General features: G+C 40.9%; 1 protein-coding gene across 8 annotated transcripts in view; it reads right to left on the reverse strand.

Moving 5' to 3' along the window:
- APP (amyloid beta precursor protein) overlaps positions 1 to 23,747 on the reverse strand; it is a 311,691-nt gene that overhangs the window by 59,244 nt on the left and 228,700 nt on the right. For all 8 annotated transcript variants that reach the window (XM_086412582.1, XM_086412572.1, XM_086412568.1 and 5 more), the window contains 2 exons: positions 14,670 to 14,798; positions 10,486 to 10,585 (listed from right to left, as the gene is read on the reverse strand). In XM_086412582.1, the coding sequence (XP_086268708.1) occupies positions 10,486 to 10,585; positions 14,670 to 14,798 (229 nt within the window). The remainder of the gene's footprint in view (positions 1 to 10,485; positions 10,586 to 14,669; positions 14,799 to 23,747) is intronic.

A 23,747-nucleotide genomic window follows, 5' to 3' on the forward strand; every position in this document is an offset into this window, starting at 1 on the left:
AGCTCCGAGACTACTGCAAGACTAAGGGAAGAGCATGTCTTTGGCAATTTATGAGACAAATAGATGTCCTTATATCCAGTACTTTGCCCACCTGATGGAAAGAGCCAACTGACCAGAAAAGACCCTGATGCTGGGAAAGACTGAAGGCAAAAGGAGAAGAGGGCAGCAGAGGTTGAGATGGTTAGGTAGCATCACTGACTCAATGGACATAAGTCTGAGCAAACTCGGGGAGATTGTGGAAGACAGAGGAGCCTGGAGTGCCATAGCCCATGGGTTTGTGAAGAGTCGTATACGACGTAGCGACTGAACAACAGCAACAACTGAATATCCAAATAGTTAAATCATCTCTAAAATAAAAAGTCTACATATACATAAAAGTCATTTCTTATGAAAAACAAAGAGTAAGAGCAGAGCAAGTTACTAGTTGTTTCACTTTATTTTTTGTTGTTCAGTTGCTAAGTCCTGTCTGCCTTTGTTCATTTTATTTACTTTTATGATTTTTTTCTCCCTGACGGCCTTCCTTGACTAACAATTATATACAAGAATACTTAAAATTCTCAGTAGTAATGAATGTTCCTTTTTGTTGGTCTGGCAAGTGCTATAAATATTCTAATTTAAACCTAGCTTACTTTGGATTCATTAAATCCCCAAATCAATAGGTTTATTAGGAGCAGAGAATGGAGACACTGTCCTTGAAGTGAACCTGCTGTATTTTCCCCAAAGAGATGAAGAGTTTATCAAGGGGCCACAGTCAAATTGTAATAAAAAATTATAAGCATTCCTTCATTAACTGAGTTTCTTGATTTCCTTCCACATAGTTCAATCCTACCCCATTCACCATGAATTTGTTCAGTCAGAGATGGAATTTTCAACATCTGATTTATAATAATTCATGCTTTTACTAATTTTGAATGCTAAAAGAAAAAACAAAACAGGGTATAAAACAATTGGGCCTTCCTTCCACCTTCCCTCTTCCTGACTTTCTCATAAATTGGTCATTACAACATTCTGTGAAACACCCATTTCTCAAGAGCTGCAATGATTTTAGCCTTGAGAAAGCTACAAAATGAAGCATTTTGATAAGTAACCTCAGTGCTTACAGAAGAATAGAATTCTTTTTAGCATAGATTCAAGGAAGATTACCAAGGGTAGAAAAACACGATCATGCTGACACAGCAAATTGACAAAGTAAAAACTGAGCTGAACAATAGTAGAGATGAAGGAATTCTGCCTTTGTGAAGAGTTCAAAGATGATTAAAATATGGACATTGAAAAGAGGCATATTTTCCTTACATTAATGATTCTATCATTTGCTGAATAAAAAATAAAGTCCTAAACAGTTATTTTAAACGAATAAGGGGTTTCCCCCCCTCTACAAACAATGCCTTAAGCCCTTCTTTACAGAAAACTTCATAATTTGTATGCAAATACCTTACTTTTAAAAAGGAAGACATTAAATAATCAATGACATGGCTGGGAACTTGCACATAATAATAACTCAAACTGAACTGAAAAATTATTATAAAGTAATAAATGGCAAGCTTTTATAAGACTAATAATAGAGTAGTTCTGATAATTCATTCTTATTGGTGAAGCAAAGCAAATAAACAGATTCAGACCCTTGTTGATGGGACAGTCAAACCAGACAACATATTTAATAGATCAAGTGTCAAAATATATGAATTGGGCAGAAAACCAAACGGCAGAAGGTCATGGAAATGACAGAGGTTAATACTGTAAAATGTTATTCATTCCAGCGCTGAGAACTCTGCTTGATTCTTTGATAGCTGTGCCAGCTTCACCCACTTTGCTGGCTTGATCAATTACAGCTTTAGAGAATGCTGTGCCTGAGGAAAGAGGTCTCTTCTATGCAACACTAGCTATGCTACGTGCTAAGGAAGGCATTCAGGGTGGGTCTTCAGGGTTACAGAGTCGGACACGACTGAAGCAACTTAGCAGCAGCAGCAGCAAGCTACAGGTTTGTCTGGTGGCTCAGCAGTAAAGAATCTGCTGGCAGTGCAGGAGACACAGGTGATGCCAGTTTGATCTCTGGATTGGGAAGATCTTCTGGAGGAGGAAATGGCTACCCACTCCAGTATTCTTGCGGGAAAATCCCATGGACAGAGGAGCCTGGTGGGCTACAGTCCATGGGTTCACAAAGGGTTGGACACGACTGAGAGACTGAGCACCCGTGCACAAGCTATGAAGACTGATGCCCACAGAGTACCAGGTCCTATGCTGGACCCCAAGGATACGAGCATGCCCAAGACATGTCCAGAAAGAGCTCACAGGATGAGGGGGGCTGGTGAACATATCTGCAATTAAACACAAAACAGAGTATGGTACTCAAGGTGGATATCTGGTGCTCTAGACACTGAGGATCTAGAAGAGAATTCTAGAAGAGACACTGAGGATCTAGAAGAGAATTCTACTGAATTGAGAGTAGAAAAGTGGGTAGCAGAGACAGAATAAATCTCAGACTCATGCAGACCTTGGCTCCAATGCCACTTTCCTCACTTTAACCATCAGTCAGTCAGTCAGTTCACTCGCTCAGTCGTGTCCGACTCTTTGCGACCCAATGAATCGCAGCATGCCAGGCCTCCCTGTCCATCACCAACTCCCGGAGTTCACTCAGACTCACATCCATCGAGTCAGTGATGCCATCCAGCCATCTCATCCTCTGTTGTCCCCTTCTCCTCCTGTCCCCAATCCCTCCCAGTATCAGACTCTTTTCCAGTGAGTCAACTCTTCGCATGAGGTGGCCAAAGTACTGGAGTTTCAGCTTTAGCATCATTCCTTCCAAAGAAATCCCAGGGCTGATCTCCTTCAGAATGGACTGGCTGGATCTCCTTGCAGTCCAAGGGACTCTCAAGAGTCTTCTCTGACACCACAGTTCAAAAGCATCAATTCTTCGGCGCTCAGCTTTCTTCACAGTCCAACTCTCACATTCATACATGACCAATGGAAAAACCACAGCCTTGACTAGATGGACCTTTGTTGGCAAAGTAATGTCTCTGCTTTTCAATATGCTATCTAGGTTGGTCATAACTTTTCTTCCAAGGAGTAAGCGTCTTTTAATTTCATGGCTGCAGTCACCATCTGCAGTGATTTTGGAGCCCCCAAAAAACAAAGTCTGACACTGTTTCCATTGTTTCCCCATCTATTTGCCATGCAGTGATGGGACCAGATGTCATGATCTTCGTTTTCTTTTTTTTTTTTTTATGACATTTCACATGTTTCAATGCCATTCTCCCAACTAAAAGTCTCTTGATGAAAGTGAAAGAGGAGAGTGAAAAAGTTGGCTTAAAACTCAACATTCAGATCTTCGTTTTCTGAATGTTGAGTTTTAAGCCAACTTTTTCACTCTCCTCTTTCACTTTCATCAAGAGACTTTTTAGTTTCTCTTCACTTTCTGCCATAAGGGTGGTGTCATCTGCATATCTGAGGTTATTGAATCAATTTTCTCCCGGCAATCTTGATTTCAGCTTGTGCTTCTTCCAGTCCAGCGTTTCTCATGATGTAATCTGCATAGAAGTTAAATAAGCAGGGTGACAATATACAGTCTTGACGTACTCCTTTCCTATGTGGAACCAGTCTGTTGTTCCATGTCCAGTTCTAACTGTTGCTTCCTGACCTGCATATAGGTTTCTCAAGAGGCAGGTCAGGTGGTCTGGTATCCCCATCTCTTTCAGAATTTTCCAGTTTCTTGTGATCCACACAGTCAAAGGCTTTGGCATAGTCAATAAAGCAGAAACAGATGTTTTTCTGGAACTTTCTTGCTTTTTCCATGATCCAGTGGATGTTGGCAATTTGATCTCTGGTTACTCTGCCTTTTCTAAAACCAGCTTGAACATCTGGAAGTTCACAGTTCACATATTGCTAAAGCCTGGCTTGGAGAATTTTGAGCATTACTTTACTAGCGTGTGAGATGAGTACAACTGTGTGGTAGTTTGAGCATTCTTTGGCATTGCCTTTCTTTGGGATAGGAATGAAAACTGACCTTTTCCAGTCCTGTGGCCACTGCTGAGTTTTCCAAATTTGCTGGCATATTGAGTGCAGCACTTTCACAGCATCATCTTTCAGGATTTGAAAGAGCTCAACTGGAATTCCATCACCTCCACTAGCTTTGTTCGTAGTGATGCTTTCTAAGGCCCACTTGACTTCACATTCCAGGATGTGTGGGTCTAGGTGAGTGATCACACCATCATGATTATCTTGGTCGTGAAGATCTTTTTTGTACAGTTCTTCTGTGTATTCTTGTACTTTTTCTTAATATCTACTGCTTCTGTTAGGTTCATACCATTTCTGTCCTTTATCGAGCCCATCTTTGCGTGAAATTGGTTAAGGCCAAGTCAGTGACCTCTCTCTTGAGGTTCAGTTTCTTCAATCGTAAGTTGGGGGTGCAGACACTGAATTCACCAGCGCCATCACTGGCACATGTGGTACTTCTGTGTGAATTACAAGAAAGCTCCGCTTCATGTGGATAGTGAAAGTGTTAGTCACGTGACCTCCGGGACTATAGCCCTCCAGACTCCTCTGTCCACGGAATTCTCCAGGCAAGAACACTGGAGTGGGTTGCCATCCCCTCCTCCTCCAGGGATCTTCCTGATTCAGGGATGGAACCTGGGTCTCCTGCATTGCAGGCAGATTCTTTACCATCTGACACAGCAGTACTAATGAATATTGGTCGGTCACACTCTATCCCTAAACCACCTGCCACATCTACATGTGATGACCCTGAACCTCAGCAAGGGTGGACTTTCATAAAGAACTCAGGCCAGCAACATCATAGGTAAGACATAGTCATCAGTTTGCCATACAGCTGTCACTCAAACACCAGCTCTTCCACCTGGCTTCCTATGCAAATTAGTCAAGGGTTTATGGGAGTGTGGGCATTTCAGCTGAGCACCGAAGGATGCTGCTTTTCAAGCAAGGAAGAACCATGTGTGGGCTGTCTTTTCATTTTAGCAGGAAGTCAGCTCTGAAGAGGAAGAGTCTGGGTAGAAGGGAGCCATGGAAAGATAAGAGGCAGGATGACCCATTGAGAGTCCAGTGAAACTCATGTGAGGATGAGGATCTGAGCTAACAACATGGGTTTACAGAGAAGGCAGTCCTCATGAATACAGGAGGTAGAATACATAGATTTCAGATTGATGAGCAATCATGGGTGGAGGAAAGGAACGCACCATGGATATGGTTTAGGACAACTGGGAGAACCCATAACAGAGACTGTAAAATGAGTGAATTTCAAGAGGGACCCAATGCTTTCTTTAAACACATAGTTTGGAGTTTGAGAAATGGGTGAAATACAGGCACACCTCAGAGATATTGCAGGCTTGTTCCAGAAAACTGCAGTAAAGCAATTAGCATGAATTTTTTGGTTTTCCAGTACAAATAAAAGTTATGATTGCACTACCCTGTAGTCTATTAAGTGCAAATAGCATTATATCAAAGAAACAATGAACACACCTTAATTGAAAAATACTTTATTGCTACAGAATGCTAATTGTCATCTGAGCCTTTAGCAAGTCACAATCTTTTTGCAATAGTAACATCAAAGATCACTGATCATAGGTCACCATCACAGATATAATAACAATATCTGAAATATGATTTCATAGAGTAAATCAACCCTAAAAATTCAATGGAGGCACTGATGCTGAAAACCAAACTCCAATACTTTGGCCACCTGATGCAAAGAGCTGACTCACTGGAAAAAAACTGTGATGCTGGGAAAGATTGAAGGCAAAGGGAGGAGAGGGCGGCTTAGGATGAGATGGTTGGATAGTATCACTGACTCAACGGACATGTTCTGAGCAAACTCCAAGTGGTAATGAATCTGCCTGTCATTGTTGGAGACATGGGTTTGATCCCTGGGTCAGAAAGATCCCCTGGAGGAGGAAATGGCAGCTCACTCCAGTATTCTTGCCTTGGAGAATGCCATGGACAGAGTATTCTGGCTGGCTACAGTCCACAAGAATGCAAAGAGTTGGACACGACCTAGCGACTGAACAACATCAAAGATCACTGATCATAGATCACCATCACAAGTATAATAATAATGAGAAAGAATGAAATATCACAATAATGACCAATATGTGACACAGAGACATGGAGTGAGAAAATGCAGTTGGAAAATGGTGTTGATAGATTCACTTGAGACAAGGTTGCCACCAACCTTCAAACTGTAAAGAACGCAGTATCTGCAAAGCACAATAAAACAAGTTCTGCCTGTACTGAGTCTGGAATATGTTGCTGAGAATCAGCAGACAGGCTGCTGTTAGGTTTATGAATATAGGATTTACAGGAGTTAACAGCAGAATAGCATAAACAAATGTGGTTCTCAGGAAAGTGCAGTGGCTGAAAATGAGCAGAGCTGGATCTTAGTGGCATGGTGAATTCTAGACTCTAGTCAGTCTTACTTTACTGACTTTTTGATGCCACAAATTTGATGTCAGTTCTCACTTTTGCCCTTTTCTCTTTGCCATGGCCAGCTTCTTCCTCAATTTCCTCCATGCTAGAGAATTCTACCCTCATGGGAACATAAATTACCCAGAGTAGGTAAACCTACATCACCAAAGATACTGGCAGTTTCTCAGGGCTGTTGAAAACCCTTCATCTCCAGAGCAACTATTAACCCTCATGTGACAAAACTACTGTATTTCTCTCCCGATGTTTTACAGTATTAAATATATCCTAACTGCCTGTGTTTATAAGCACAAACTTTTATACAAAAAGCATGCATTTGTAGGCTCTTTTGGATCCTCTCCTTGGATCAGTGGCTCGGAATTTTAGTATCCTTATTTACACTGAACTGACTCCAAATCTAAAATTTGATTATAGAGAAAACACAGATGCATGTACATCAGACTAAATGACGAAGCTTTTATGCAGAAACAATTAAATGTACAAGACATAAACTGGAAGAAAATTGTGAAGATTCTATTTAGAAAGTAAGCGATAAATCAACAACTTCTATTGTGGAAAATTTCAAGCATATACAAAAGTAAAGAGACTACTACAAACAACTCCCACTCAGCTTAAACAATTAGCACCCATGGTCCGTCTTTTTCATCCATTTGTTGTTGCTGAGTTGCCAAGTCTGCCTCTTTGGGAACCCACAGACTGTAGCCCGCCTTGGTCCTCTGCCCATGGAATTTCCCAGGCAAGAATACTGGAGTGGGCTGCCATTTCGTCCTTCAGGGGATCCCCGACCCAGGGACTGAATCTGTGTCTCTTCAGTCTCCTACATTGGCAGAGGGGTTCTTTGCCCCTGTGCCACCTGGGAAGCCCTGTTTTATCCCCACTTTATCCTAAAGTGTTTTATCCACTTTAGGAGGAAGTTATTTCAAAATATTCCTTCAAACGAAGAATGCTTCTATGAGACAGCTGAGCTCATAGACGAACTCTCTTCTTTGGCTTTGGTGCTAGAACCTCCAATGGTACACAGACCTATTTAATGGAGTTCATTAATGCAAGCTTCTGCTCCCATAGGAAACAGCCATTTAAAAATGGAGGCGAGAAAGATTTTGAAAATGATTATCTTTCAGGATTTGGTGTTCAGTGTACTTAGAATGACAAAACTTTTTTTGTGCTAAGTTAAGGGGTGACTTTATTTTTTATTAAGCAACAGCTTAATTGAGATATAATTCACATACCAAAAAAATTACTGTTTTAAATGTATAATATTTATGGGTATTAGTGTATTCACAGAGTTGTGCAGCCATTATTACTGTCTAATTTTAGAAAAATTTCATTATCTGACTCTTGAGAGTCCCTTGGACAGCAAGGAGATCAAACCAGTCAATCCTAAGGAAATCAACTCTGAATATTCATTGGAAGGACTGATGGTGAAGCTGAAGCTCCAATGCTGTGGCCACCTGATGCGAAGAGCTGACTCACTGGAGAAGAACCTGATGCTGGCAAAGACTGAGGGCAGGAGGAGAAGGGGACAACAGAGGATTAGACAGTTGGATGGCATCACTGCCTTGACGGACATGAGTTTGAGCAAACTCAGGGAGATAGTGAGTTTGGGAAGCTTGGCGTGCTGCAGTTCATAGGGTCAAAAAGAGTCATACACGACTTAGCATCTGAACAACAACATATTCATTAACTGTACTCTTACTACCCCCCTGGAGAAGGCAATGGCACCCCACTCCAGTGCCCTTGCCTGGAAAATTCCATGGATGGAGGAGCCTGGTAGGCTACAGTCCATGGGGTCGTGAAGAGTTGGACATGACTGAGTGACTTCCCTTTCATTTTTCACTTTCGTGCATTGGAGAAGGAAATGGCAACCCACTCCAGTGTTCTCGCCTGGAGAATCCCAGGGACGGGGGAGCCTGGTGGGCTGCCGTCTATGGGGTTGCACAGAGTCGGACACGACTGAAGCGACTTAGCAGCAGCAGCAGCAGCATTACCCCCACCTTCCAAGCCCTTGCCAGACACCAGTATGATTTCTGTCTATAAATTTCCCAATTCTGCATATTTTATATAAATGGAATTATACAATATGTGATCATTTGTGACTAGCTTCTTTCACTTGGCGTAACTATTTTTTAAATGATATGCTCTTAATCCAACTTAATAGCTTTTTTAGTTTTAAAGGAAAATAATTCCTTGATTCTAGCCCTCTGAATATTCTCCCTGTCACTGAGATGTGAAGTTTAGTGTGTGGCCCGATTCTTGGGCATTTTGCAACACTCAAGACAGCTGAATTGCCATCTGTTCTGGGGAACTGTGTCTCATTAGTGGTCACTGCTTTCAGAAGTTTGCTCAATAAAAACATCTGATAATTTAATTAGAAAGAGCCAACCAATTACTGGGTGAGAGTGAAATACTCTAGTCTTGTGCAATGGCTTATTCTTCCATAGCTGTATTACTGGCAACAGCTCCAAGTCCCTTATGAAAATAAGCTTGTTAAGACGGCCAGAAGGCAAAAATACATTCACCTAGAAGATAGGAGCTCCGATTCATTAAGAATGTGATGATTTCTTTGACTTTGTCCCGTCTACAACTTACTAGAGGACTTTCTTATAGTTATTTAATAAACAGTATTTTAGAGCTTCCTTACATGTCTACCTTACAAATGTATCTGACCAGAATATTCAGTTCTTAAAGAAACGATTCTGTATGTTAACACACAATACTGAACAGACCATTACCACTTGATGAAGTGCCAAATACCTGACCATAATACAAACTACACTTGCGAGGCATTGCCAAGTTAGAAAAAAAGAAGAGTGGAATAGCACTGGCATGAGATGGAAAAATCGAGCTGTGTTTCGGGCACTTCAAAGCAGGAATTCCTGCAACCTGTACACCATCTACAGCGTATCCTGGGTGGCCTGATTTCAGACAACCTGCATCCATTTCAAACCTAATTAAGCATCTATTTCCAACCCAATTAACAAAGGGCAGGACTCATTACGGAGAGAGAGACACCGCACACATATTGCTTATTTACAAACAGTTCATGCCCCAAGGCACCCAGATTCACACATCTGTTTTATGCTGAAACATGCATGGGGGCAAATGCATCTAAGTACTTTTGTGAGATAAAGTTAAATACAGGCATTTTGGGGGTTTGTGGAGAATTACATTATGTGATACATTACTCCCTTTCCAAGAAAAATAGAAATGGGAAAACTTACTCATACAAAATATTAAAGATATCATTAGGGTCACAGGAGACAGTGGGCACACAAGATCTGTTTCCTGGTTTTGCAAATATATGGCATTATATAAGATGTTACTATGAGGAACTCGACCCCGGACTTCTCTGTATTACTTTCCTAACTTCTTATGAGTGTGTGATTATTTAAATAAAAGTTTAATGAAAGACAGTGGGCACACAGTTAATTAAGTTTAAACAACAATCTGATTCAGAGAACACTCATGACTCTGTGGTGGGGTGGGGTGGGGCAGACAACAAAGAAAGATGTATTACTGAAGACAACAATCATCTCAAAGTCAGAAGTCACAGTTTTATGGTTTTTCTGGGTTCCCTAGAGTATGCGTGGCATAGGCAAGTTCCTAAAACTGTAGATTTGAGTCCCTTCATCTGAAAAACTGGTCTATCATGCCACTCAAAAAGTATGATAATTAAGAATTAAGAGATGACGAAATGGTTGTTTCTATTAAATTTTAAAGTACCAAAGCAACATAAGGTGAAACTTACAAGACTAAGTCAGACAACTGTTGACAAGTACAATCCAGTAACAAGTGGCTCATTATCACACAAATAGACCAAAAGGCAAGTCACATTTCCCCACTTTTGTAAGCATGAAGTTAAGATCTGATGCAATTGCTGAAATGAGAGCTATTTATATTCCCCAAGGGTTTCATCATCAAAGGGAATCTGCTCTTTTTCCTTCCACCTGTTAAAACACTGGTGATTTCCGAGGCAGACTAACTCAGTTCCCTGATTTTCTCCTGCACGAGGAAAATATGTTTATATGTGCAGCATCAAAAGAACAGCTCACTCACCAACTTCATCCTGAATTTCCTCGGCCACGGCAGGAACATTGTAGAGCAGGGAGAGAGACTGGTTCATGCGTTCATAAATGACGCGGAGGTGTGTCATAACCTGTAGCAAAGGAGGTAGACAGTGCCAGGTGAACCGTCTCTGGAGTAAGGAACAGTTATTTTCCTTACCAGGCACCACAGACAGATACAAACTTCCCAAATAAAACTGACAAAATGCTGCTGGAACTTTGAACTTGAAAGGGCACCTTTATTTTTCTTGTTCTCTTATTTTTAGTTCTCCATCTTTGGAGTGTTTTAAACTTCCCATTATATTAAATGTTTATAACCATAAAATATAAAGCCAGTTGAAAAGACCATTTCTGCCCAATTATGATTGAGATTCCTAAATAACCTCTGATGTCCTAAATATATGTTTTTCAAATTTTCCAACAGATGGGATCACATGGATATTTCATGATAGATACTTGAAAAACTCTTCTGTTTACAGAAATTTAAAAATTTAAATTTCTGCAGGTAGATTCCAGTTGTAAAGCTTTGCAAATGACAGAGTATGAAACTTATCACTACCAAGCTACATTTAGTCTCATATTATTTCCAAGCTCCATTACAGAAACGGAGCTTGTGATTGTCTTCTCTAATTAGCTGGACCATATGTTAGCAGTTTTGGTGTATACAATTTATGTTTTTGTTGTTTTAGTCATCAGAGTTTGAAATGGTTCTTTAAGAATCAGTAGCAATAGACACTCAAGATTTTTATACTCTTTGTTATTTTTATAACTCAGTACAGTTCAGTTGCTCAGTCGTGTCCGACTCTTTGCGACCCCATGAATTGTAGCACACCAGGCCTCCCTGTCCATCACCAACTACCAGAGTTCACCCAAACTCATGTCCATCGGGTCGGTGATGCCATCCAGCCATCCCATCCTCTGTTGTCCCCTTTTCTTCCTGCCCCCAATCCCTCCCAGCATCAGAGTCTTTTCCAATGAGTCAACTCTTCGCACCAGGTGGCCAAAATATTGCAGTTTCAGCTTTAGCATCAGTCCTTCCAAAGAATCCCCAGGACTGATCTCCTTCAGAATGGACTAGTTGGATCTCCTTGCAGTCCAAGGGATTCTCAAGAGTCTTCTCCAATACCACAGTTCAAAAGCATCAATTCTTCAGCACTCAGCTTTCTTCACAGTCCAACTCTCGCATCCATACATGACTACTGGAAAAACCATAGCCTTGACTAGACGGACCTTTGTTGGCAAAGTAATGTCTCTGCTTTTGAATATGCTATCTAGGTTGGTCGTGACTTTCCTTCCAAGGAGTAAGTGTCTTTTAATTTCATGGCTGCAATCACCATCTACAGTGATTTTGGAGCCCCCCCAAATGAAGTCTGATACTGTTTCCACTGTTTCCCCATCTATTTCCCATGAAGTGATGGGACCGGATGCCATGATCTTCATTTTCTGAATATTGAGCTTTAAGCCAACTTTTTCACTCTCCTCTTTCACTTTCATCAAGAGGCTTTTGAGTTCCTCTTCACTTTCTGCCGTAAGGGTGGTGTCATCTGCATATCTGAGGTTATTGATATTTCTCCCGGCAATCTTGATTTCAGCTTGTGCTTCTTCCAGTCCAGCGTTTCTCATGATGTACTCTGCATAGAAGTTAAATAAGCAGGGTGACAATATACAGCCTTGATGTACTCCTTTTCCTCTTTGGAACCAGTCTGTTGTTCCATGTCCAGTTCTAACTGTTGCTTCCTGACCTGCATATAGGTTTCTCAAGAGGCAGGTCAGGTGGTCTGGTATTCCCATCTCTTTCAGAATTTCCCACAGTTTATTGTGATCCAAACAGTCAAAGGCTTTGGCATAGTCAATAAAGCAGAAATAGATGTTTTTGTGGAACTCTCTTGCTTTTTCAATGATCCAGCGAATGTTGGCAATTTGATCTCTGGTTCCTCTAACTTTTCTAAAACCAGCTTGAACATCTGGAAGTTTATGGTTCACGTATCGCTGAAGCCTGGCTTGGAGAATTTTCAGCATTACTTTACTAGCGTGTGAGATGAGGGCAATTGTGTGGTAGTTTGAGCATTCTTTAGCATTGCCTTTCTTTGGGATTGGAATGAAAACTAAACTTTTCCAGTCCTGTGGGCACTGCTGAGTTTGCCAAATTTGCTGGCATACTGAATGCAGCACTTTCACAGCATCATCTTTCAGGATTTGAAAGAGCTCCACTGGAATTCCATCACCTCCACTAGCTTTGTTCATAGTGATGCTTTCTAAGGCCCACTTGACTTCACATTCCAGGATGTCTGGCTCTAGGTGAGTGATCACACCATCGTGATTATATGGGTCATGAAGATCTTTTTTGTACAGTTCTTCTGTGTATTCTTGCCATCTCTTCTTAATATCTTCTGCTTATGTTAGGTCCATACCATTTCTGTCATTTATCGAGCCCATCTTTGCATGAAATGTTCCCTCGGTATCTCTAATTTTCTTGAAGAGATCTCTAGTCTTGCCTATTCTGTTGTTTTCTTTTATTTCTTTGCATTGATTGCTGAGGAAGGCTTTCTTATCTCTCCTTGCTATTCTTTGGAACTCTGCATTCAGATGCTTATATCTTTCCTTTTCTCCTTGCTTTTCACTTCTCTTCTTTTCACAGCTATTTGTAAGGCCTCCCCAGACAGCCAGTTTGCTTGTTTGCATTTCTTTTCCATGGGGATGGTATTGATCCCTATCTCCTGTACAATGTCACGAACCTCTGTCCATAGTTCATTAGGCACTCTTGTCTATCAGATCTACTCCCTTAAATCTATTTCTCACTTCCAGTGTATAATCATAAGGGATTTGATTTAGGTCATACCTGAATGGTCTAGTGAGTTTCCCTACTTTCTTCAATTTAATCTGAATTTGGCAATAAGGAGTTCATGATCTGAGCCATAGTCAACTACCGGTCTTGTTTTTGCTGACTGTATAGAGCTTCTCCATCTTTGGCTGCAAAGAATATAATCAATCTGATTTTGGTGTTGGCCATCTGGTAATGTCCATGTGTAGAGTCTTCTCTTGTGTTGTTGGATGAGTGTGTTTGCTATGTCCAGTGCATTCTCTTGGCAAAACTTTATTAGTCTTTGCCCTGCTTCATTCTGTATTCCAAGGCCAAATTTGGCTGTTAGCCCAGGTGTTTCTTGACTTCCTACTTTTGCATTCTAGTCCCCTATAATGAAAAGGACATCTTTTTGGGGTGTTAGTTCTAGAAGGTCTTGTAGGTCTTCATAGAACCGTTCAACTTCAGCTTCTTCAGCATTACTGGTTGGGGCATAGACTTGGATTACTGTGATATTGAATGGTTTGCCTTGGAAACGAACAGAGATCATTTTGTTGTTTTTGAGATTGCATCCAAGTACTGCATTTCAAACTCTTTTGTTGACCATGATGGCTACTCCATTTCTTCTAAGGGATTCCTGCCCACAGTAGTAGATATAATGGTCATCTGAATTAAATTCACCCATTTCAGTCCATTTTAGTTCGCTGATTCCTAGAATGTCGACGTTCACTCTTGCCATCTCCTGTTTGACTGCTTCCAATTTGCCTGGATTCATGGACCTGACATTCCAGGTTCCTATGCAATAGTGCTCTTTACAGCATCAGACCTTGCTTCTATCACCAGTCACATCCACAACTGGGTATTGTTTTTGCTTTGGCTCCATCCCTTCATTCTTTCTAGAGTTATTTCTCCACTGATCTCCAGTAGCATATTGGGTACCTACTGACCTGGGGATTTCCTCTTTCAGTATCCTATCATTTTGCCTTTTCATACTGTTCATGGGGTTCTCATGGCAAGAATACTGAAGTGGTTTGCCATTCCTTTCTCCAGTGGACCACATTCTGTCAGACCTCTTTACCATGACCTGCCCGTCTTGGGTGGCCCCACACGGCATGGCTTAGTTTCATTGAGTTAGACAAGGCTGTGGTCCGTGTGATCAGATTGACTAGTTGTCTGTGAAAACAAAATTTTTATAACTCAGGAAGTGCCAAATCTCATGCTGCCCTAGGACAAGCCTCTAGAATTTCCCAGGTATTAAAGGACTCTTGCTATAGAGGTCCAACACCATGGCTACTCCGGGAATACCTAAAGATTCAATTCAAAGAGCAAGGACACTGAATTGTCCAAGTGGCATGACTACCACACTTTGTGCTTACCTGGGATCGGATTTGAGCAGCTTTCTTTGGATCCACCATGCGAACATGTTCAAAATGCTTTAGGGTGTGTTGTCTGTCTTTCTGTTCGGCACGGACATACTTCTTTAGCATATTGAACACGTGACGAGGCTGTAGGGGGCAAAAATGAAAAAAAAAAAGTTCAGATTCAAAATATTGGTTTTTCTAAACGCTTTGGGGTCAGAGGGTCCACTAATTCATCCCCTGATGTGAAAGCACTGTGAGTCATTTTTTTTCCCTCTTTTTTTGGCAATTCTCCTTTTCAAATAATTCTCCACTCCCCTCTTCCTAGGTAATTCCTTATTCAATTGGCCATTTTTCATTTCTATAAGAGCATTTAGCATTTGACACATACGATGATGGCTGTCCTTGTTAACAATTCCTTTTAAAATAGCGCCTTCTGTTGTGGAAGGAAAGTGGATTTTTAAAAAGCTTGATGATGGCTGTCCTTGTTAACAATTCCTTTTAAAACACAGAGCCTTCTGTTACTGAAGGAGAGTGGATTTTTAAAAAATTTGTGGCCATGCTAGGTCTTTGTTGCTGCTTAGGCTACTCTCTAGGTGCAGTGTGCAAGCTTCTTATAGCGGTGGCTTCTCTTGTGGTCAAGCCCAAGCTTGTGGGCATGTGGGCTTCAGGGGCAGTTGTGACTCCTGAGCTCGAGAGCACAGGCTCATTAACTGTGGCCCTTGGGCTTAGCTGCTCTGAGGCACGTGGGCTCTTCGGGGATCAGGGATCAAACCGGTGTCCCTTGCATCGGCAGGTGGATTCTTAACCCCTGAGCCACCAGAGAAGCCCAGAGAGTTGATTCTGGATCTGTCAGATTTAACGTAGGTCCTTCCCGTTTTCCCACCCAAATATACAGGGGCACTTGAGACTACATTTCTATTTGTACAGTTTTAATGACTGTCTCATATCCAACTCTCACATCCATACATGACTACTAGAAATGGATGTGAGAGTCTGACTTTAAAGAAAGCTGAGCACCGAAAAATTGATGCTTTTGAACTGTGGTGTTGGAGAAGACTCTTGAGAGTCCCTTGGACTGCAAGGAGATCCAACTAGTCCATCCTAGAGGAAATCAGTCCTGAATGTTCACTGGAAGGACTGATGCTGAAGCTGAAACTAATACTTTGGCCACCTGATGCAAAGAACTGACTCATTTGAAAATACTCTGATGCTGGGAAAGACTGGGGGGCAGGAGGAGAAGGGGACAACAGAGGATGAGATGGTTGGATGGCATCACTGACTCAATGGACATGAGTTTGAGTAAACTCTGGGAGTTGCTGATGGACAGGGAGGCCTGGCGTGCTGCAGTCCATGGGGTTGCAAAGAGCTGGACACGACTGAGTGACTGAACTGAACTGAGTGGTTGTCTCAGCAGTTATTGCTGCACAAATAATCCTACCATCAGTAACATGTAATAATCAAAATGAGAAAAATAACAGACAATCACCACTGATTTGCAGGCCAAGGAATAGTTGATAAATTCTAAGAGACATCATATTTTCCTAGGAGAAAGGCCAATGTTTTATTTTACTCTGGAGTTTAATTAAAATCTTTCCATGAGATTAGATTCTAATTCTTTCAGCAACAATTAAGTTTCTTCTTAAGTGCTTCTATTTTTTTTCTAATTGGTTCCATTCCATTTTTATTCCAGTCTTACTTGAAAGCATTCATCCTTATTTTTTTTTAAAAAAGGACAAGGTCTACTTTCTCTGTCTTTAACAATTCTACTGCTACATGCATTACACTATGTGAGTTTTAAAAACAATTTCCAAAGATACATGCTTCCTCTTCATTAAAATAAACCAAAATTACCTGTGGAAGTCCATGTCAGAAATAGAATTTTGGCCATTTGGGTATATCTAGTTATTATTACGGAGAAGGCAATGGCACCCCACTCCAGTACTCCTGCCTGGAAAATCCCATGGATGGAGAAGCCTGGTAGGCTGCAGTCCATGGGGGTCTCTGAGGGTCGGACGGGACTTGAGCAACTTCACTTTCACTTTTCACTTTCATGCATTGGAAAAGGAAATGGCAACCCACTCCAGTGTTCTTGCCTGGAGAATCCCAGGGACAGGGGAGCCTGGTGGGCTGCTGTCTATGGGGTCACACAGAGTTGGACATGACTGAAGTGACTTAGCAGCAGCAGCAGCAGTTATTATTAACCTATGGTGCCCTGAAAATCAGTTGGAAGGTACAGATTTTATTTGCAGAGATGGTGTGTGTGTGTTTCCCAATACTTTATGGAATGTGCCTCCCTGTCTCCTGTTGCTTAACTGTGGGGCCACTTCCCTGACATCCCAGGCAAAAGTGGTAGGTATCCTTTCCTTGTGCTCCCAGGAAATGCTTTGCAAACCCTCATTATTGCATTTAATACAACCTATTAAATAATATGGGCTTCCCTGATGGCTCAGACAGTAAAAAACCTGCCTGCAATGCAGGAGACCTGGTTGGATCCCTAGGTCGGGAAGATCCCCTGGAGAAGGAAATGGCTACCCACTCCAGGATTCTTACCTGGGGAATTCCAAGAACAGAGGAGTGTTATGTGTTTCTGACTGCCCTCTTCAACTGTGAGCCTCTCAAGGGCCAGGTTTGGTCTTTCTGTATTAAGAATCACACATGATAGAGAGTGCTTGACTCAGAGAGCCTGCTCTGAATTGGCTTCCATGCCTTCCCTGATAGCTCAGTTGGTAAAGAATCTGCCTGCAAGGCAGGAGACGCCGATTCGATTCCTGGGTTGGGAAGATCTGCTGGAGAAGGGACAGACTACCCACTCCAGTATTCTTGGGCTTCCCTGTGGCTCAGCTGGTAACGAATCTCCCTGCAATTCTGGAGGCCTGGGTTTGATCCCTGGGTTGGGAAGATCCCTTGGAGAAGGGAAAGGCTAAAAGGCTACCCACTCCAGTATTCTGGCCTGGAGAATTCCATGGACTGTATAGTCCATGGGGTCACAAAGAGTCGGACACGAGTGAGCAACTTTCACTTTCATGCCTTCCACAGGCGACACTCCTACACTTAAGAAAACAAATAAATAAACACAACAGAAAGAAAGTAAACCTGGGCTCATCTGCCTTCTTTCTTCCGTTTATCCTGGAAGCAATGTGCTTCTCCATAATCTCCAAAAAAGGCAGACATCACAGCTTGAAACATAGTGTTTGGCAGCCCATCATTATAATTGTCATTGCTACTGTGAAATTTGGTTTACCCTACAAATTAGAGAATGATCTTTTAAATCTTTTTAAAAGGAGAAAAGCAGTAAAAGAAATAACAATTGACAAACTCCACTGATAATACACATGTAAAAGGCGATAGGTTTATACAAAATCAAAGTTGCTCGGTCGTGTCTGACTCTTTGTGACTCCATGGACCTTAGCCCATCAGGCTCCTCTGTCCATGGAATTCTCCAGGCAAGAATAGTGGAGTGAGTAGCCGTACCCTTCTCCAGGGGATCTTCCCGACCCAGGGATCGAACCTAGGTCTTCTGTATTACAGGTGGATTCTTTACCATCTGAGCCATCAGGGAAGCCCAAGTTTATACAAACTCGTTTGGAAAAGGTAATTTTGAGGTCAGAAATCAAAGGCTGAGTACTGTTGAATGTGATGGATATTTTATACACAGGATTGAGCAAACAGGATATTGCATGCCCTTCACACTTGCTCCTTTATTCAGCACCAAGGCCTAAGAAACTCCTTTAGTTCTACTGCAGTCATACTTCCAAGGTTGGATACAGACAGGACTGCAAATAATTGCAGTCATCCAAGACGCCCCAGCCTCTTACTGGTGCAACTACTTGGCTGAATATGGTTTCTCAGTTGCTCAGTTTCATTTTTTAATTCTTGAAAAGGCTTTGTTGTTTTGAAGACAATAGAACTTTTTTTCTTTATGAGCTCACATAGCAAAAAATGCTTCAAGTGACCATAAGGATTACTTTTCATCATAACTCTCTTTTCTTCTTTCTTTTTTGGTAGTCAGTCACCTATAAACGTTTCTACAAGGCATGTGGTCCTCAGGACTGTCACCCCCAAGCATGGGTGCCAGGATGTAACGGCTCCAAATTGGTCTTGATGCTTGAAGCTAAATTCTAATAACTGACATTTGAGTCTCTTCCCCAACCCCCCGCTTTTTTCCCCTGTCACCACAAACGGCACAGACTCCCACCTGTGGTTATTAACCTTAACATCAATTTAAAAATAAACATGAGTCTCAAACTACCTAAGCCTCAGTTTCCTCATCTGTGCCACTGAGATAACGATCTTTCATAGGCACACATGGGGATGAAAACGTTGTTTGTTACTGAAACTAACATGACACTGTAAATCAACAATTGTTGTTGCTTTAGTTGCTCAGTTGTGTCCAATTCTTTTGTGACTCCCTGGAGTGTAGCCCGCCAGGCCCTCTATCCATGGAATTTCCCAGGCAAGAATACTAGAGTGGGTTGCCATTCCCTTCTCCAGGGGATCTTCCCGACTCAGGGATTGAACCTGTGTGTCTTGCATTGGCAGGAGGATTCTTTACCACTGAGCCACCAGGGAAGTCCCCAGTCAACAATACTCTGATATAATATAACAATTACATTAAAGAATCATTTCAATGGTGAAAAGAAGAACTGATGCAAATGTACCAATATGATAATAATTTATATTTGGGTGATGGATACATAATCTATATTTTAAAAACATATTTTCATACTACTCTTTGTAGTGTACACATTTTTAATATCTCAAAATTAAAATTAAATAAAATTATATACCTTCTCTGAGGATAATTGGGGTATGTAAAACAGCACGAAGAAACTTAAAACCATTATTCTATCAGTAGGAGACAAAACTGTATCAACACTGCAAATATATTTACATACTATTTTTATAAAATTATTTTATATAAGTGGGGCCTTGTTGAACAGTAAAAAAAAAAATATTGTGTTAGTTACTCAGCATAATGCTGCATCCACAGTAGCTACTCAGTAAACATTTTTTCTACAGTCTTGCCTCCCCTTATTTCTCTTGTCTAAGCAATGGCAGTTCAACATTTATTGACTGCTTATATGAATAAGACAGTGCTTCAGGGAGTTCATGCACAGTGATTCACAATCTTCCTATCAACCGTATGACAGAGGTACAGCTGGTCAACCCATTTCATTGATGAACCTAACAAGGCACAAGGGAGATAACGGGCTATGAAGCTGGTTACATTTAGTCACAGAACTAGTCGGGAGTAGAGCCAAGAACAGGTAGACCAACTCTGGCTCTACAGGTCAATCTCCGGATCACTACATGATCCTGCCTTTCAAGGAAACTCCAAAATGGACCATGCAAAGGACCATTCCACAAAGTAACCTATAGAGCTGAAAACCAAAAGAGGCTGCTGAATAGTTAGAAATTAAGAGTCTGTTCTAGATGTCCTCGCCTGGATTTCCAGTTCTTACAAGTGCAGATAATATTCTTTTGGGACACACTAATACCTGCCCTTTTAATTGTGTTGAAAATCATCCAGATTTATTCAATCTTGGAAATGCCATCCTTGGTTTTTGGCATTCTGCTGTGCTTTAGCTAATGCCTCAGATGCAGGGAGGAGAAATAGCAAGATAGAAAGGTCCTCTGTCAATCTGTTTAGTATTACCGGAAAAAGATTAAAGGCATTAATGAGAAGTTAGGCTTTTGTGACATTCACAGATTCTAATTCTAAATCCATCCTTATCTTCTACTAAAATGGATAATTAAATTGTGAATATGTTCACACGTTTACAATTGCTTATCTCATTTGATACCGGCATTTCTTTATATGCTTCAGAAATACATTCAGAAATATATTCCTAACTTCCCCCCACCCCAAATCCCTAGAGCTTGACAATGAAACAGTAGCACACCAGGCTCTCAGGATAGTCCAGGCCTCTCTCTGCCCAGGAACAAAGCTCTTGGAGCACAGAACAAAGCTTTGTACTCTAGAGCCCAGGGTACGCCGTGACCTCATCACTGTTTATGTGAGCTCAGATACACATCGTGTGGGCATCTATACAGACACCAGCCTTTCCCTCCCACTGCCTACACCTCAGGACAGGAGAATTCAGGATGCTTTTCAGAAAGACACTCTGAGGTCCCTCATTAAATGAATGACAAGATTCTGTTTGGAAACATATTTCTAAAGACCATGTTAAGAAATGAAAAATATAAAAATCAGATTAGTCATTACGTTGGAGTAGGCAGATGAAGCATCCTAAATAAAATGGCAGTTATGTTGACACTTCAAAAACAAATGCTATTTTAAGTAAGAAAGAAAAATAACATTCCCCTGTACCTTTCTATTTCCATTTGCTTTAGTTAAAAAAAAGGAAAGAAAAAGAATTCTGCTTCTGATATATGATTCATGCATGTTTCATTTAAATACAGGAGTAACAGTCTTTACAACTTTTAGGCAGAATAGTAGTATAACAGGAACCTTCCATTGTTTAGGGATTTTTATTTCATCATCTTAGGACAAAGGTGAATAATTTAAAATTTTAATTAAAAGTGCAGAAACATTCACACAGAAATGATAGGAAAAATATCTGATATCTGTATAGAAATATATTCTATTAAAGTAACTATTTCTATTGTCATAATCCTTACATTTAAGACAGGATTATTCAGATGTTTAGAAAAACTAGCTTAAGAATTCAGTGGCTCATCATAAGGATATTGACAGTAAGCAGAGATTAAGAAGCATGTTTTTAACCTCTATGCATATAATTTCATTCATTCTCTTTACATCTTCTATAATAACATTTTTTTCCTGCAAATTTCTCTCATTTTACAGTACAGATGTTCTATGTATTAATACCGCAATCTGGTTATATTGCCATTGAATGGCTAATCTTATTATTAAAATTTATAGCAAAGAACAGAGATAATAAAAGGAAAAGATCTGCCCGGGGGACTAATTATACTCAATCCTTTTTTATTGTCACTATTGTTTCTGCAAGAGTGCTTAGTCCATAATTACAGAGTATCTATTTGCATCAGATGTGGCCCTTTTCAACATGCATTAAATTCACTTCACAATCACACTGAATTAACATCATTTCAAAAAGAAATTTCTTCAAGATTAAGAGTGTATGTGTGTATGCTCAGTTGCTTCAGTCGTATCTGACTCTTTGCAACCCTATGGACTGTAGCCTGCCATGCTCCTCTGTCCATGGAAGGCTATAGTCTATGGGGTTCCAAACAGTTGGACACGACTGAAGGATTGAGTAGGCCTTACTAAAATGGATTATACTTAATCTGAAAATAGAAGATTTACATTTTGGAGCATTAACCATCTCCCTCTCTTGGAAAGACAGAGTAACATATCGCCAGCTCTTGCTCCTGGCACAATTTGGTTGTCAAAAAATGCTAATTAAATTAATGAATAACCCAGAGCTAAATATAACTGCATAAGTAGTTTCAGCAGCAAAATATATCCTTCACAGTATCTCTAAACCAAGAAGAGTTGCATTCCAAATTTTCATGGTACATATCAATCTATCTTCCCTGTATGTTGGGGTCCTTCAGAGAGCTGTTTTCTTCTCAGAAAATATTTCATAGACTACAGCATATTCAAACTAATGTCAATAAGATTCATTTCCTTGATTTCAAAAGATGGTATTGGTTATTTTCTTGTGGTGTGGGTTTTGATGTCAGGCTGATGTATGGAATTTTGTAAGAAATTTCACAGCTTTCCCCCTGTAATTGTTGTTATTTAATTGCTTAGTCGTGTCTGACTTTTTTGTGACCCCATGGACTGCAGCCTGCCAGGCTCCTCTGTCCAAGGGATTCCCCAGGCAAGAATACTGGAGTGGTTTGCCATTTCTTTCTCCAGGGGATCTCCCTGATACAGGGAAGGAACTTGCACATTCTGCCTTGGCAGGTGGATTCTTTACCACTAAGCCACCAGGGAAGCCCTTTCCTATAATAGGTAATTAAAAAAATTAATATATCCACTTCTCACATGTATTGACTTTTAAACTTGGTTCTTTTATGCAATTTTATAAATTTGGTATCCATGGATTTTGAATCAATCATACACACTCAACTCAATGCCAATCACATCTGAGTGGGTAGCTTTCGATTCCACAATTCATATGGGAGGTACATTAAAACATGACCATTCAGCCCCACCGTGCCTCTTCATAGCATTATGTCTGAAGTAGAAATCTGGCCTTTTATCATAGCAGATACTTGTGCCTGAAACCATCTCCTGATGGGAGGGAATGATCTGTCAAGAGCCTTTAAAAGCCCCAAGCATAATCCTGCCAAAAAGAAGGAAGTAAATGAGTCACTTTATGGGGAAGCACCCTAACCTTTCCAGGTCACAAGGGACTTATTCAGAAAATCCTTTCCTGGAGCATTAAATTACACCCTAGTGGTTTTCAAGACCGTGACTGGGGAAGTTAATCACCTATCAAGAAAAAGCAGTTCTCTCCTGTTTTCACAAGGAGGTTCAGGGCCATTATTTTCATAGTTCTACATCTTGGACTTTGGGCTATCTTGGGCACATAAATGTAAAATGTATAAAATCTCTGTGGGCAGATTTGAAAAACACCTTTAAGAGAGTTAAACCTCTTTCGGCTCGAGATGGTCTTGGTTGAGTTTATTCTGCCTTGGTAGACCTCCCTCAGCATTTCACAGGCATTCTCACTGTTGCAAGAAAAACCAGAAGAACAAAAACACCCTTGGGGAGCTTCCACTAGAACCTTTGGATCACAGCTGTGTTCATCTTTAAAGCTAGGGCTGTCTGTCTTTGCCCCGTGCTCAGTCGTGCCTGACTCTTTTCGACCCTACGGACTATAGCCGGCCAGGCTTCTCTGTCCATGGGATTCTCCAGACAAGAATACTGGGGAGGGTTGCCATGCCCTCTTCCAGGGGGACATTCCTGAATCAGGAATTGAACCTGGCAGATTCTTTACCTGCTGTGCTTTCAGCTGAATTAAATGTTTAAGTCTGCTGCAAAATCCATGCCTATTCCTTGCTTCAGAAGAGCACATAAATGCTTTTTGCAGTTTAACATGGTATAAAAAGGTGAATGACAATTCTATGTCGGGT

This window comes from Bos grunniens, chromosome 1 (assembly GCF_055505025.1).
Source record: "Bos grunniens cultivar Pamir isolate PY7600 chromosome 1, Bosgru_T2T1.0, whole genome shotgun sequence".
NCBI lineage: Eukaryota > Metazoa > Chordata > Mammalia > Artiodactyla > Bovidae > Bos > Bos grunniens.